Here is a 12,380-nt window from a genome sequence, read left to right as displayed (position 1 = left end):
TGCATCGTAATCTGCCAGTTCTCCCACGCCTTGGATCTGTTCCTCCGTGACGTAGGTCCCAGCAACATGCTCATGTGGAGTGAGTTCTATGTCCTCTGCTGGAGACCCACCTCCAGTCACTAGAGTAGCGGCATTACTTGAGACCAGCCTATTCTTTGCCCTGCGCTTCAGGTCATTCCAGCGTTTGTAGCATTCATTAGCTGTGCGCCTCACGATTCCAAAGGCACTTATGATGTCCGCGATGGTCTGCCAGTGTACCAGACGTTGTGCAGGTGTGGTCTTGGATCCTGCAACAATCACCATTTCGCGGTCATGTGCGGACACATACTCTAAAAGTGCATTCAGTTCGGCCTCATTGAAGCTGGGCTTCCTTGACGGGCCGGACTGTGTAGCCGTGTCTGGGGCATCAGCCTCTACTGGACGAGCACTCTTCCTCTTGAAAGGTGGTGGGGATCCTGAGTGTCCTACGCCGCTCTGGACAGTAGGGGCAGGAGCCCCGGTGGACTCTGTACTAGGAGTGTGGGATTGCACACTCAGCATGGGAGTTGGTGCAGGCATTAGCTCAAGTGTGATGGTGTCAGGGGGAATGTCAGCAGGATGGACTTGGACCGACACTGTCCTGGCTGGGTGTGTGAGAGGTGGGGTGGATGGAGCCGCAGATGCCCCTGCAGCCCCCCCAGCCTGCCTACGCGGGGCAGCAGATGACCTAGCTGCCCCTGATCCACGTGGCCCGATGACACCAACGTGCACCTGCGCACGTGGCCTAGACCTGCTGACCTGGAAGTCAGCCATGGAGTCACCCTGTGCCAGGTCTGGTTCCACAGTGGGCTGGTCCAACAAGCATGGATGGTGTCAGCCACGTTACCCTCAACCAGGGGGGGTGGGCATGGGTGTCCCTGACTGCTCCTCCACACATGGGGGGCTAGGGGCACCCTGCAAGTCACGGCCACGTCCCCTACCGGATCCACCACGGCCACCACTTGTGGCTCGGCCACCTTTGCCACCCTTTCAGCTTGTTCGCCTCCCAGCCATGGCACTGATGTTATTGTGCGTATGGGAGTCACTGTGAACTATTGTCCTGGGCAATTGGGGGTCAAAGGGGTTGGGTACCAGATGGTAATCGTACCCTAGTGCTCTAGCAAGGCTGTATGTCACCCCTGGGGAAAGATGACGGGTCACGCAACGCACAGGCACCCCAAAAAAGGGAAGTAAGGTGCACGCAACCCCTCCTAGACCACGTGTGTGGAAAAATAAACCTGCACTACGCTGTGGCACCCAGAAACACAAGAATGAACGTATGCGTGTCACACACAGCCTAGAATGACCTCTGAAGGGCTATGCGACAGACGGGGCAAGCACAGATGTTAAATACGTGCGCGACTCACCGTCTGCCAGGAACAAAAGTGTGAAAAATATGCGCGTGTGCGCGTTGGCAACACCCCCGCCAAAAGAAGAATTGTACGCTGTCTGAGGAGACAGGACAACAGTAGAAGGGAACGCTGTTTGAGGAAACAGGCCCAGGAAAAAGAGGAAAAGAGAAAAAGCTGTCAGAGGTAACAGGGAGTACGAACTTGAAACGCCGTGAAGTAAATCGCGTGTGAACCGACAAGAAGTACAGATTTCACCCACTCGCTCTCCACGAAAAGCACGTACAAGGAAATGGCATTCTACACGTACCTTTTATACACACGTCACAGACGCGCATACGCGATGAGGCCATTTCCACCAATTACACGCTTTGACACTCGGACGTGTATCTTTTTTTTTACACGCGCCATTCTCTACGGCCATGCGCATGACGTCATAGCTGCGCATGGGTGCCTTTGGGCCAATGAAATCGCGTATGCGTGCAGACGCGCTTACGCACTAAGGGCCTTTCCTCAAATTACACGCAGACGTGCAGGATTTTCACGTGCCAAATCACTCTGTATCAAGCTGGCCACGCGTAAGCACACGGAAGACCACGCTCCTGCCCAGAAAGCCGATTTACTGCCCCCCAGAGCCCCGAGCACGCTCCCACCTGCCATCTGCTGCTGCCTGACTGCCTGCTGCCCACGTGCCCTGCCATTTGCTGCCTGCACATCAGCCAGGGGTGCTGTTGCTGTGACCACCCCTGCTGGAACCGAAGACTCCCGTCTGGGATTCCATCGCTCCACAGCCCAGCCCCAGGACCCAGTTGCCCACCCACTCCTGCCTCTGGGGTTGTCATGTCGGGCACTGCAACATCTGGCACCACTGACAACCCCCGGCCAGAGAGGCAGAGGGGCACCAGCTTCAGTGCCAGGGAAGTTGGTGTCCTGGTGGAGCAAGTCCTGGGGCAGTATGATGCCCTCTTCGGAAGTGTGCGTGCCGACAAGGAAGGACGGACTCGGATCTGGACGGACATCGTGACTGCCATCAACGCGGAGAGGGTGGCAGTCCGCGACTTCCAACATGTCAAGAAGCGCTGGGAGGACTTCAGGTCCAGGACCCTCAACATGGCCCGGCGCCTCTTGAAGGCAGCGGATGCTAAGGGGCGCCGGGGCCACTTGTCGGAAGATCAGATGAGGGTCCTGGAACGCATATCACCGGCGCTCCACGTCCAGGTCCTTGAGAGGCAGATCCGTCTGGAGTCGAGCGGTAAGTGTACATGCATCATGATTGTAAGCTGTGCGTGTGGTGATGTGCCAGTAGTGTGCAGGTTGCACATCTGTTTTTGTATGGGGCCGAGTATGAGTGGGGGTGTACAGGGCCGTGAGGCTAACGCATGCAAGGGCTGTCATGTGTGAGACATGGATGGTGCTTGTGTGTGTAGGCTTGCATGCCAAATGCAGTTGTGTGGGCACACATGTTTGGATGAATGTGTATGTAAGTAGGCATGTTCGTGATGTCACACATGTATGTTGTTTTCAGCTGCATGTATCAGCACTGTGTACATGTGCATGTGTGTGTATTTGACAAGGGTGCAACAGTGATGCAACATGGATGCATGTGACAGCGGGATGTGGAAGCCTGATTGGCAGATGTGACATGGATGCCCATCTGAACACTGCGACAGTTGGCTGAGGTGTACACATGCATGCAAGTGTGGTGGTGTGCGTGCATGTGTAGTGCACTCCCTGTGTTGCATGTGATGTCTGGCTCACCTTTGCCTGCTCATGCTGTTGTATGTGTATGGATGGTGCTGGCAGTTGCGATATGGCTGTGGTATGGCTCGTGTGTGCAAGTTGAAATGACATGTGTGTTGCCGATTGTGATGCCATGTCTGAGGTTTGCCAATGCCACTCATGTGCAACTGTCGTGTGTATGTGTCCATTGTACAGTGCCCGTTTCATTTCTCCCTGTCTGCAGCGTCAACTGATGAAGAGGGCGGAGACGGTGCTGTGGAGCACAGCGGCGGGGATCGCACCACCAGCCGGAGACGCAAGGCCCAGCTCCCCTCCCAGGTTGTGATCTCGTCGGGGAGTGAGGAGTCCGGTGCCGCGTCCCAGGCCGCAGCTGCCGGGAGGAGGTCCAAGAGGCGGAGGTCGGAGTTGGACTCCTCGGCAGCAGAAGGGGCAGCTGGGACCCCACAGGGCCCAACGGGGGAAGATGGCACGGAGTCATCCAGGTTGGTGGGGGGTTTGGTGGAGGAGGAGGCTGTGCAAGCAACAGAGACTGGGTCTGGAGGTGGGGATTCCACTGGTGCTAGTGGTGCAGTGCAGGACCAGGGACAGGAGGCAGCACAGGTCGCCGCGGAGGTGCCTGTGTGCAATCCTGTCCCTGATCTTGTCACTGCATCATCTTGCACCAGCAGGGATGCCTACATCCAGACCCATTTTCAGGCAGGGGATGAGCTCACGACAACTGGCCTTCCTCTGCCTGCGGACGTGGCTATCCGGGTCCGGGTTGAGCCTGTCCTGACTGGTGTGGCGTTGCGTCAACGGGCCATGCGAGGTGACCTGCAGTCTTTTCATGAGGAGACTGCACGTCATCTCAAATGGCTCGTTGACCGCGTCAGCCTACTGGGACAGGTCACCCAGGCCGGATTCCTCCGTTTGATGGGGCTTGCTCAGACCCCCTCCTCAACTGAACCCCCTATGCGCCAGTCGTCCTCTGTGCCATCTTCCCACCCATTAGTCTCCTGGGTGCCCTGTGGAGCTGCCTCTGACGGTGCGGCGAGGCTGGTGGAGGAGGCATCCCTGCCACAGTCGGGAGTCGGACGTCCAGCAGGGTTGGCCACATCAACGACTGCACCTCAGCCAGCGGAGGATGTGCAGGCAGCAGGAGGCAGTGCACGGGCAGAGGCACAGCAGCAGCAGCAGCAACGTGGTGGGAGCCATGATGGCTCGGGGCCTTCGACATCGGAGGGGCAGGCATCGGCCGGAGGGCAGGAGGACCCAGGACGGGAAGTGTCTTCCGTGTGGCAGCGGTTGGGCCACGCCATTAGATGCGGAGCGGCAGCGGGCGGAAGAGGTACGGCTCACGATGGTCAGGGCGGAGTACCCCATGCGGAGGGCCCTGAGGCGGGCCGAGTGCCTCGAGGCAATCCGCAGGGAGTTGGGGGTGAACATGTCGACGGCCCTGCGGACCCTCGGGGCCATGGAGGTGGACCGCCTCCGGGACATTGAGCAGGAGTTCGATGATGCCCTGGCCCGGAACATCCCGAAGTGAGCAGTCGGACTAGCCCGCTGCCCTTGTAAATAGTTCTGTAGTTAGTGTTAGGTTTCCTTTGGTTTTGCCTTTTTTTTGGACCTTTTGGACAATGGGCCACATTTTTGTGTATAGTTTTTTTTTTTAGGTAGTGTTATTAGATAGGTTTCATTTCTTCTGTTGGGATCATGGACCCTGGATTGTTTATCTGCATATAGTTGACTTTTGGATTTTCATTTTTTTTATGATTTACCCATGGAGCAATGGTTTTCGATTTTAATTTTCCTTTGGATTTACTTTTGTGGACTGTGACTTTGGACACCTTTCCTTTGGATTATGATTTGTGGTTTTGCATTATTTCACAGACATGCTGGTTTATTTTTTTTTTTAATTTCCATTATTGTTTGTTTATTTTTGATTCAATTTATGTTGCTTTTAATACATATTTTTTCTTCAAACTTCAATGTGTAGCATCATCTCATTGGTTTCATGCATATCATGATATGGGTTTTGACATTCACTGACGCCCATTGTGTGTATGTGAGGGACATGTGTTCATTTCCAAACTTGTAATTGGGGTTCTATCATGTTATTGCCATTTCTAAGTGGGTGGATGCAATACTCGGATGGGTGTTTGGCATTTGGAGGCTGACCATAAGGGCCAGGGATCTAGATTGTGATGACATGTTGGCTGGGGGACATGAGTGGGGGCCTGGTGGAGGGTGCCCCTGACTGGTGGGGGGTGGGGGTGCAGGGAGACATGAGTTGGACATGAGTGGGGGCCTGGTGGAGGGTGCCCTGCACTGCTGGGGGGTGGGGGTGGTGGGAGACATGAGTGGGGGCCTGGTGGAGGGTGCCCTGCACTGCTGGGGGTTGGGGGTGGTGGGAGACATGAGTGGGGGCCTGGTGGATGGTGCCCCTGGATGCTGGGAGGTGGGGGTGCAGGGAGACATGAGTGGGGGCCTGGTGGAGGGTGCCCCTGGATGCTGCGGGGTGGGGGTGCAGGGAGACATGAGTGGGGCCTGGTGGAGGGTGCCCTGCACTGCTGGGGGGTGGGGGTGATGGGAGACATGAGTGGGGGCCTGGTGGAGGGTGCCCTGCACTGCTGGGGGGTGGGGGTGATGGGAGACATGAGTGGGGGCCTGGTGGAGGGTGCCCTGCACTGCTGGGGGGTGGGGGTGCAGGGAGACATGAGTGGGGGCCTGGTGGAGGGTGCCCCTAGATGCTGGGGAGTGGCGGTGATGGGAGACATGAGTTGGACATGAGTGGGGGCCTGGTGGAGGGTGCCCCTGCACTTCTGGGGGGTGGGGGTGGTGGGAGACATGAGTGGGGGCCTGGTGGAGGGTGCCCCTGCACTGCTGGGGGGTGGTGGGAGACATGAGTTGGACATGAGCGGGGGCCTGGTGGAGGGTGCCCTGCACTGCTGGGGGGTGGGGGTGATGGGAGACATGAGTGGGGGCCTGGTGGAGGGTGCCCCTGACTGGTGGGGGGTGGGGGTGCAGGGAGACATGAGTGGGGGCCTGGTGGAGGGTGCCCTGCACTGCTGGGGGGTGGGGGTGGTGGGAGACATGAGTTGGACATGAGTGGGGGCCTGGTGGAGGGTGCCCCTGGATGCTGGGGGGTGGGGGTTGTGGGAGACATCTGTGGGGGCCTGGTGGAGGGTGCCCCTGCACTGCTGGGGGGGTGGGGGTGATGGGAGACATGAGTGGGGGCCTTGTGGAGGGTGCCCTGCAGTGCTGGGGGTGGGGGTGCTAGGAGACATGAGTTGGACATGAGTGGGGGCCTGGTGGAGGGTGCCCCTGATGCTGGGGGCTGGGAGTGCAGGGGGTCATGCGTTGGTGGGCAGTAGTTCAAGGTGACATGTGGATTGGCTGGGGGGCATGGGCATGGTGGATGGGCTGCCTACGGGACAGGTGCAGGGTAGGCCCCTGTGGTGTGGGCCGCCTGCAGGGGCCGTGGAGGGTGTAGAGGGTACACCTGGGAGGACCCACACGTGCAATTCACGTGTGGTGCTCCCCGCACACCCCTGGAATACACGTACCATGATGGAATCGCGTGAGATACTTCCTGCGCACCCCTGAAATACACGTACCCTGCTGCTTTTGCGTGTGATACTTCCCGCGCACCCCTGGAATACACGTACCCTGCTGCTTTTGCGTGTGATACTTCCCGCGCACCCCTGGAATACACGTACCCTGCTGCTTTTGCGTGTGATACTTCCCGCGCACCCCTGCAATACACGTGCCCTGATGGAATCGCGTGTGATACTTCCCGCGCACCCCTGAAATGCATGTACCCTGCTGTTTTTGCATGTGATACTTCCCGCGCACCCCTGGAATACACGTGCCCTGATAGAATAGCATGTGTTACTTCCCACGCACCCCTGATGTACACGTACCCAGGACAATCGCGTGTGAAACTTCCCGATAACCACTGAAATAAACGTTCCCTGCTTGGCGTTTGCGGTTTGGCTGCCCTGTGAACTGGTCCAGGGTTAGCGCAGCCCTTTGCGATGATTTGGGAATTTTGAAGGCTTTTCCTTGCGCGAGGGTGTTCTTGGGGGCGTAACTGGCGCTACTGCAGGGTCGCTGCGCCACGGCTGGTTTCGGAGGCTAAAATCCATGAATTTGCTGTGCGATGAAAAGGATTTTTTCGCACGCGGCTGGCGCAGTGTAATGCACAGGGACACTGTGCGCCAGCCGCGTGCGCCACTTTTGTGCGATTTTCTATGAATTACCCTGTATATGGTTCTATTTGGAATGGGAAGCCATTCATGGCAGCAGCAGGAACCCAAATCCTGTAACTTGCCTGAGGGAAGCCACGGAGCGACTCACGCCACACCGAAGCATATAAAGAAATGAATGTAAATATCTGGCCCAACAAAAATTATAACTGCGAAAATTACGCCTCGGTCCTCTGGTTATATTTATTTGGTCATTTCTGGTGACAGAGAATGCCAGAAAAAAAAGACCCTCATTCTGCTGCCCCAGCCGCGAAAGAAGAGGACAGAAAGGAAGTGGGGAGGTGTTCAGAAGCTGGAGGATTGGTGTATCAGTACCTCATGCTCGGCGATATTGAACTATTAAGTTCCCAAGGCTTATGGGGAAGCCTTTTTTTGTGTGTTGAATTTACAGTTTAAAATCTGTTTGAATGTTATGCTGCTTAAACTAATAAAGAAAGCGAACGCATAATGCTCGCTTCCTGTCTTGACATGGACTCACGGGAAGGATTCCCGCATGCTCATGTTGCAATCTGCATTTGGTTATTTTCAATCACTTTTTTTCCAAGAACGCTGTAAACTTGTAGTTTAATAAAAAAATAATGCAGAGGAATTCCAGTCTTGAATCATCTTAGTGAAAATACCAAGCTCCACTGGTGTTTATTCCCTCAAATCCTAATACACTCCTGCACATTGTTTTGTTCGCTTTTGCTCTCCTCCTCTCCACTAAGTTAGGAGCTGTCGTTCTGGCACGAAGTGCATTTTCGCCAGTTTAAAGGTTACTCGATGGCAATTTCCGGCTTTGGGTGATGAATCCTGTTCATGTGCCACGGCACTGCTAGATGGGAAAATAGCAGGTACCTGCTATCGAAACAAAAACATGCTTACGATTAATGAAATCATGTTGTATTTAGTTTGAACCTTAGCCAAGAAAATCGGGAGTGCAGTGACTGGTTGCTAAAGACCAAATAATCGCACAGCAGTCAGACAAGTGTTGGGATTTAATGAAGGTGTGTTGGTTTGTATTCTTTTTTAGATTTACTGGGACATGTTAAGCACGGTTGTAGGTGACTTGTTCGAAATACAAAGGATGGAATGCCTTTTTTTTCGACACCAAAAGTGCCGAAAAAAAAGTTTTGAATTCGTTTTTTTAATTATTATTTTTTTAAAGAAAAGCTTTTTTATGCATACAAACCAAAAATATATAAATAAATAAAAAAGCATTCGAATTTTTTTTTCAATCCTTTTGGTTTCGAAAAAAAGGGTATTCGATCCTTTTTTTTTCGAAACTGACTGGACACCGTTAAGCACATTTTGAAGGCATGATTGTGAAAGGAATGTGCAGCTATTGAAGAATGCCGAACAACAAGGGAAGGGAAGGGAAGGGAAGAGAAGAGAAGTGAATGGAGGTCGACTAGAACTAAACAAGCAGATTCAATTGTGACCTCATTCCATGTAAAACTCTGCAGGGACTGTGTGGGCAGCATCTTTACATATGCATGCTAACGGGTGCATCTATTTGTTTTAAATAGTGTCGCTTGTAGGAATTTGGTAGAATAAAATGGTGCCTTTGTTTTGATAAACAGTGGAGATTTCATGTACTGCCAATAAAATATGTGGTTTATGAAGACTGGCGTCCAATAAGCACTGTTCAATCTTATGCCTTGTCTTTTCTTTTTTCTTCCCCGTACCCTCCCCCGACTACAGATGAGTGACATGGGCTGGGCAGCAGTGGTCGAGCACACACTTGCCGATGTTCTCTACCATGTGGAAACGGAGGTCGATGGGAGAAAAAGCCCTCCGTGGGAAGGCTAAACGAGTAGACTGTGTGTGAATCCCTTGCCTCGTTCATATCCAACCACCAGTCCAAAACAAGTTCTATAAAGTTGGGTTGGTGGTTTGTGTAGAGCCTTTGCGTATGTTGTCTGCAAAGGGGGGAAAGCAATACACTTCATAAACATGGCACGCTGTGCTTCCTGACCAAACCACTCCTTTCTGTGGCTGTTGCCTTCCTGTGCATAAGTGTTATTTGTTTAACATAAATAGCAATCTTCCTGGAAAGACTACTACTGAAGATGCTGTAAATTCATGAAACATGTGGCAATCGGTTCTGCGGGTGCCCTGCTGTCTGTGAAGGAGCCCTGGTGCTATATCCCTGGTGCTGTGCTGGAGATTGCTGACCAGCCGAGGCAAACTAACCTTCTAATGCGAGCAAGCCAAACATTTGGATTCCGCTAGCAGACGCTGCGGTACATGCATGTTACGGCCTGATGTATGACGCAACATGGACATTCAGTTGAGATTTCTGCATTTGTTTTGCTGTTCATGGAGCTTTCATACATCTGCATATAAAAGCGTCAAGTTATTGGATATGATGCTGCAAACATTGGCACTTTTTTAATGTACTCTGCTTGGAGACCCTTTTAAATAAAGATTTTAAACTGTTTAGTTTGAGGTATCTTCACTCTTGTTTTTTTCGTGAATGAAATGTCTTTAGTACAGACACAAAATCAGGCTGCATACGGGAACAGTCTGACACAACCTGCTTCATTTGTCTTAGCGATGTACACTGGAATATGTCAATCAAGGTTGATTGTCATGGATACTTGCTTTATTTAGTGTAAAGTATAGGACCTCGTTTTCCCAATTCAAGATCAAATCAAATGTTTGAATGGAGTGATAAAGGGTTAAAATGGCACCAGAAATCTTTTCCTTAGGACTACATTATGGTCCTCCTTTAACCATTCAGAAATTAGATTGGCCTCTGACCATCCGGAGTCGGCTGTGATGGGGTCAACGGTGAAAACATGGTCTTGCATTCACAGAAGCTGTCCTCTGTAATTAAAATGTCCTGGCGAGTGGCACATCCTGTATCCATAGAAAAAGTCGAATAAAAAGAACGTATGGTATAATTGTTCGAATTTCGGCTGTACTAAAATTTTGTAAAGCGAAAATGTCGAACAATTGCACCATGCAATCCCATTATAGTGGACAGGGAGAGCAGGGTGTCCCCCGCTTCCTTGTTCGCTATAATAGTATTGGGGATTGCGCGGGTGTCCGCCGATTTCAAGTAAGCAGGTAGACAAATACAGATTTGCTAAAAAAAAGGACCCTGCATTGCTGGTTCCCGGCCATGTAAGTGAAGGGAACTACCGTTGCAGGGAGACTGGGGAGTCAGCAGCACACAATGAAGTGGGCTGCCAAAAAGTAAGTAGGGGGGTTACCATTAATTAGCCAATACGACATTATTGTACTATACGTACAAATTCAGATTTTTGCGGCAGACTTTTCATGCGCTGTATTTTCATGCACATCCCCACAACCAAATTGGAAGTCGGGGGGTGTAAATGTTGTGAAATGTAAATCTTGTTATGATCTTTGGTATTAAGCTGTGTATTTTCTCATTTGCCTTGTCCCCTTTCCCTATACTTTTGGGATGTCCTCTTCAGCACCAGGCCAAGGAAAATCCCTTAGCTGGACATTGTGAGGACAAATCAGAGAAGCAAAGATGATTACATATGACCCCTATTGCATCCATTGTCTCCCCTTCCCCAGTCCTTCTGGTCGTTGAGGTGGTGCGCTCCTCTGCCAAGCTGTGCATTAGTTGTGCAGCCTCCTTATGCCCTTGGTAACTGGAACACTATGTAATTTACAGAGCTTTATGTACATCCTCTCAAACAAGTTTACTGAAAACATACAATTTGGGATAAGGACACAAACTCATGTCAATTAGGGTATGCCATTTTGTTGTGGCTGTTTTGGATTTTGTTTTTAAGATCCATAATGGTCCAAGATGTCACTAAAGGAGAATTGGATTTGACTTGGCACTTTCCTTTCATTAACTTCGTAAAAGAGGGGCTGGGTAGTCAGTCCAGTGTGATGAGATCAATGGTTTGAGGTAGGGTAAATATTGGATTAAGCAAAGGTCTTCCAGTGCCTAATTTGTGCCGGTGTTTGCCGGTGGCCAACACCGTCACTCTTTTTTCGGCTCCGGCACTCTTTTGAGTTTGGGTGCAGGGTCCTTCCTTGGTCAGGCTCTGACCCAGCCGCGCCTCGTTGTTGGAATTTTTTAGGGGGAGAGATCCGACTGCTCCCAGTGCTCGACTGCAGAGCAGATAGTGAGAGTCGGATATTTTTTCTTTAAAAAAAAAATGCAAACAACGAGGCGGCCTAGTGGCCGCACTGCCCACCAAGCCCTCTGGCTGCAGAGGCCTTGATGTGCTGTTCGGCCGCCGGGCTGCTTTTTTGTTCGAATTTGTTTTGGGGTATTTCTTTTGGGAGGAGATCACTGGGTACTGACCCTCACCCTCCTCCATAAGGGCTGCTGCAGTGTTACTGAACTGCGCTCACCGCCACTGCATGGGCCCGGCGGCCTAGCATTGCCGTCGGGCTGGGGCTGGCAATATGCACCATACCTGCTGCTTGCTGTCTGGGCCCGGGTTCATGGATGCTGCGGCGGGTCGGGTCCTCCAGGTCAGTAACTTGTGACAAGTTAGTCAACTGGCTTGGAGGACCCATCTGTCTTTTGCATATACAACAACATATACTTAAGTAAGTTGCCTTAATTTGCTTGCGGCTGCCTAATTAATTTAAAACTGCTGCTTCTCCGCCTGATAAGCCATCGTGCTCCAAGGGGCGCACAAGCTCCTTTTTTCTTTTTTTCTTGCGACGCCAGATGTCACACGGTCAGGTCACCCGTTTTTGGAACGTGTGCGTGACTGTCCCTGTGTCCCAGCCAGGCAGGGGTGCGCAGACTCAGTGATTCTTGGACACACCCTGGCTGCTGTGCACGGGCAGGCAGTGGCACAGAGATCAGCAGAGGTGGCTGGTGGCAACCAAGCCTTTTTTCAGTCCTTGAAGCAGTCGGGACAGTACTAGTCCTCTCCAGCTCCACTACAACTCCCAGCACTCATGGTTTAATTGGCGATAGCACTGCTTCATGTAGGGAGCTCTGGCATATAGCGCATCACAATTTGATTCTTGGCACAATCCTGGCAACACTACTTAAAGAGATGAGACCTCTTACTAATCTATATCCCCGCTCCCCCCA

The 12,380-nt window shown here is 52.2% G+C and overlaps 1 protein-coding gene across 2 annotated transcripts in view; it reads left to right on the top strand.

The window, feature by feature from the left end:
- Nucleotides 1-9,778, top strand: part of ASH2L (ASH2 like, histone lysine methyltransferase complex subunit) — a 1,246,012-nt gene extending 1,236,234 nt beyond the window's left edge. For both annotated transcript variants that reach the window (XM_069617945.1, XM_069617946.1), the window contains one exon: nt 9,038-9,778. In XM_069617945.1, the coding sequence (XP_069474046.1) occupies nt 9,038-9,145 (108 nt within the window). In that variant the 3' untranslated portion in view covers nt 9,146-9,778. The remainder of the gene's footprint in view (nt 1-9,037) is intronic.
- The last annotated feature ends 2,602 nt before the right edge of the window (nt 9,779-12,380 follow it).

The sequence above is a fragment of the Ambystoma mexicanum genome, chromosome 10 (genome assembly GCF_040938575.1).
Source record: "Ambystoma mexicanum isolate Mex_15411 chromosome 10, UKY_AmexF1_1, whole genome shotgun sequence".
In the NCBI taxonomy this organism is placed as follows: Eukaryota; Metazoa; Chordata; class Amphibia; order Caudata; family Ambystomatidae; genus Ambystoma; species Ambystoma mexicanum.
Note: the sequence above shows the minus strand (reverse complement) of the source record. Positions and strands in the feature narration are given on the sequence as shown.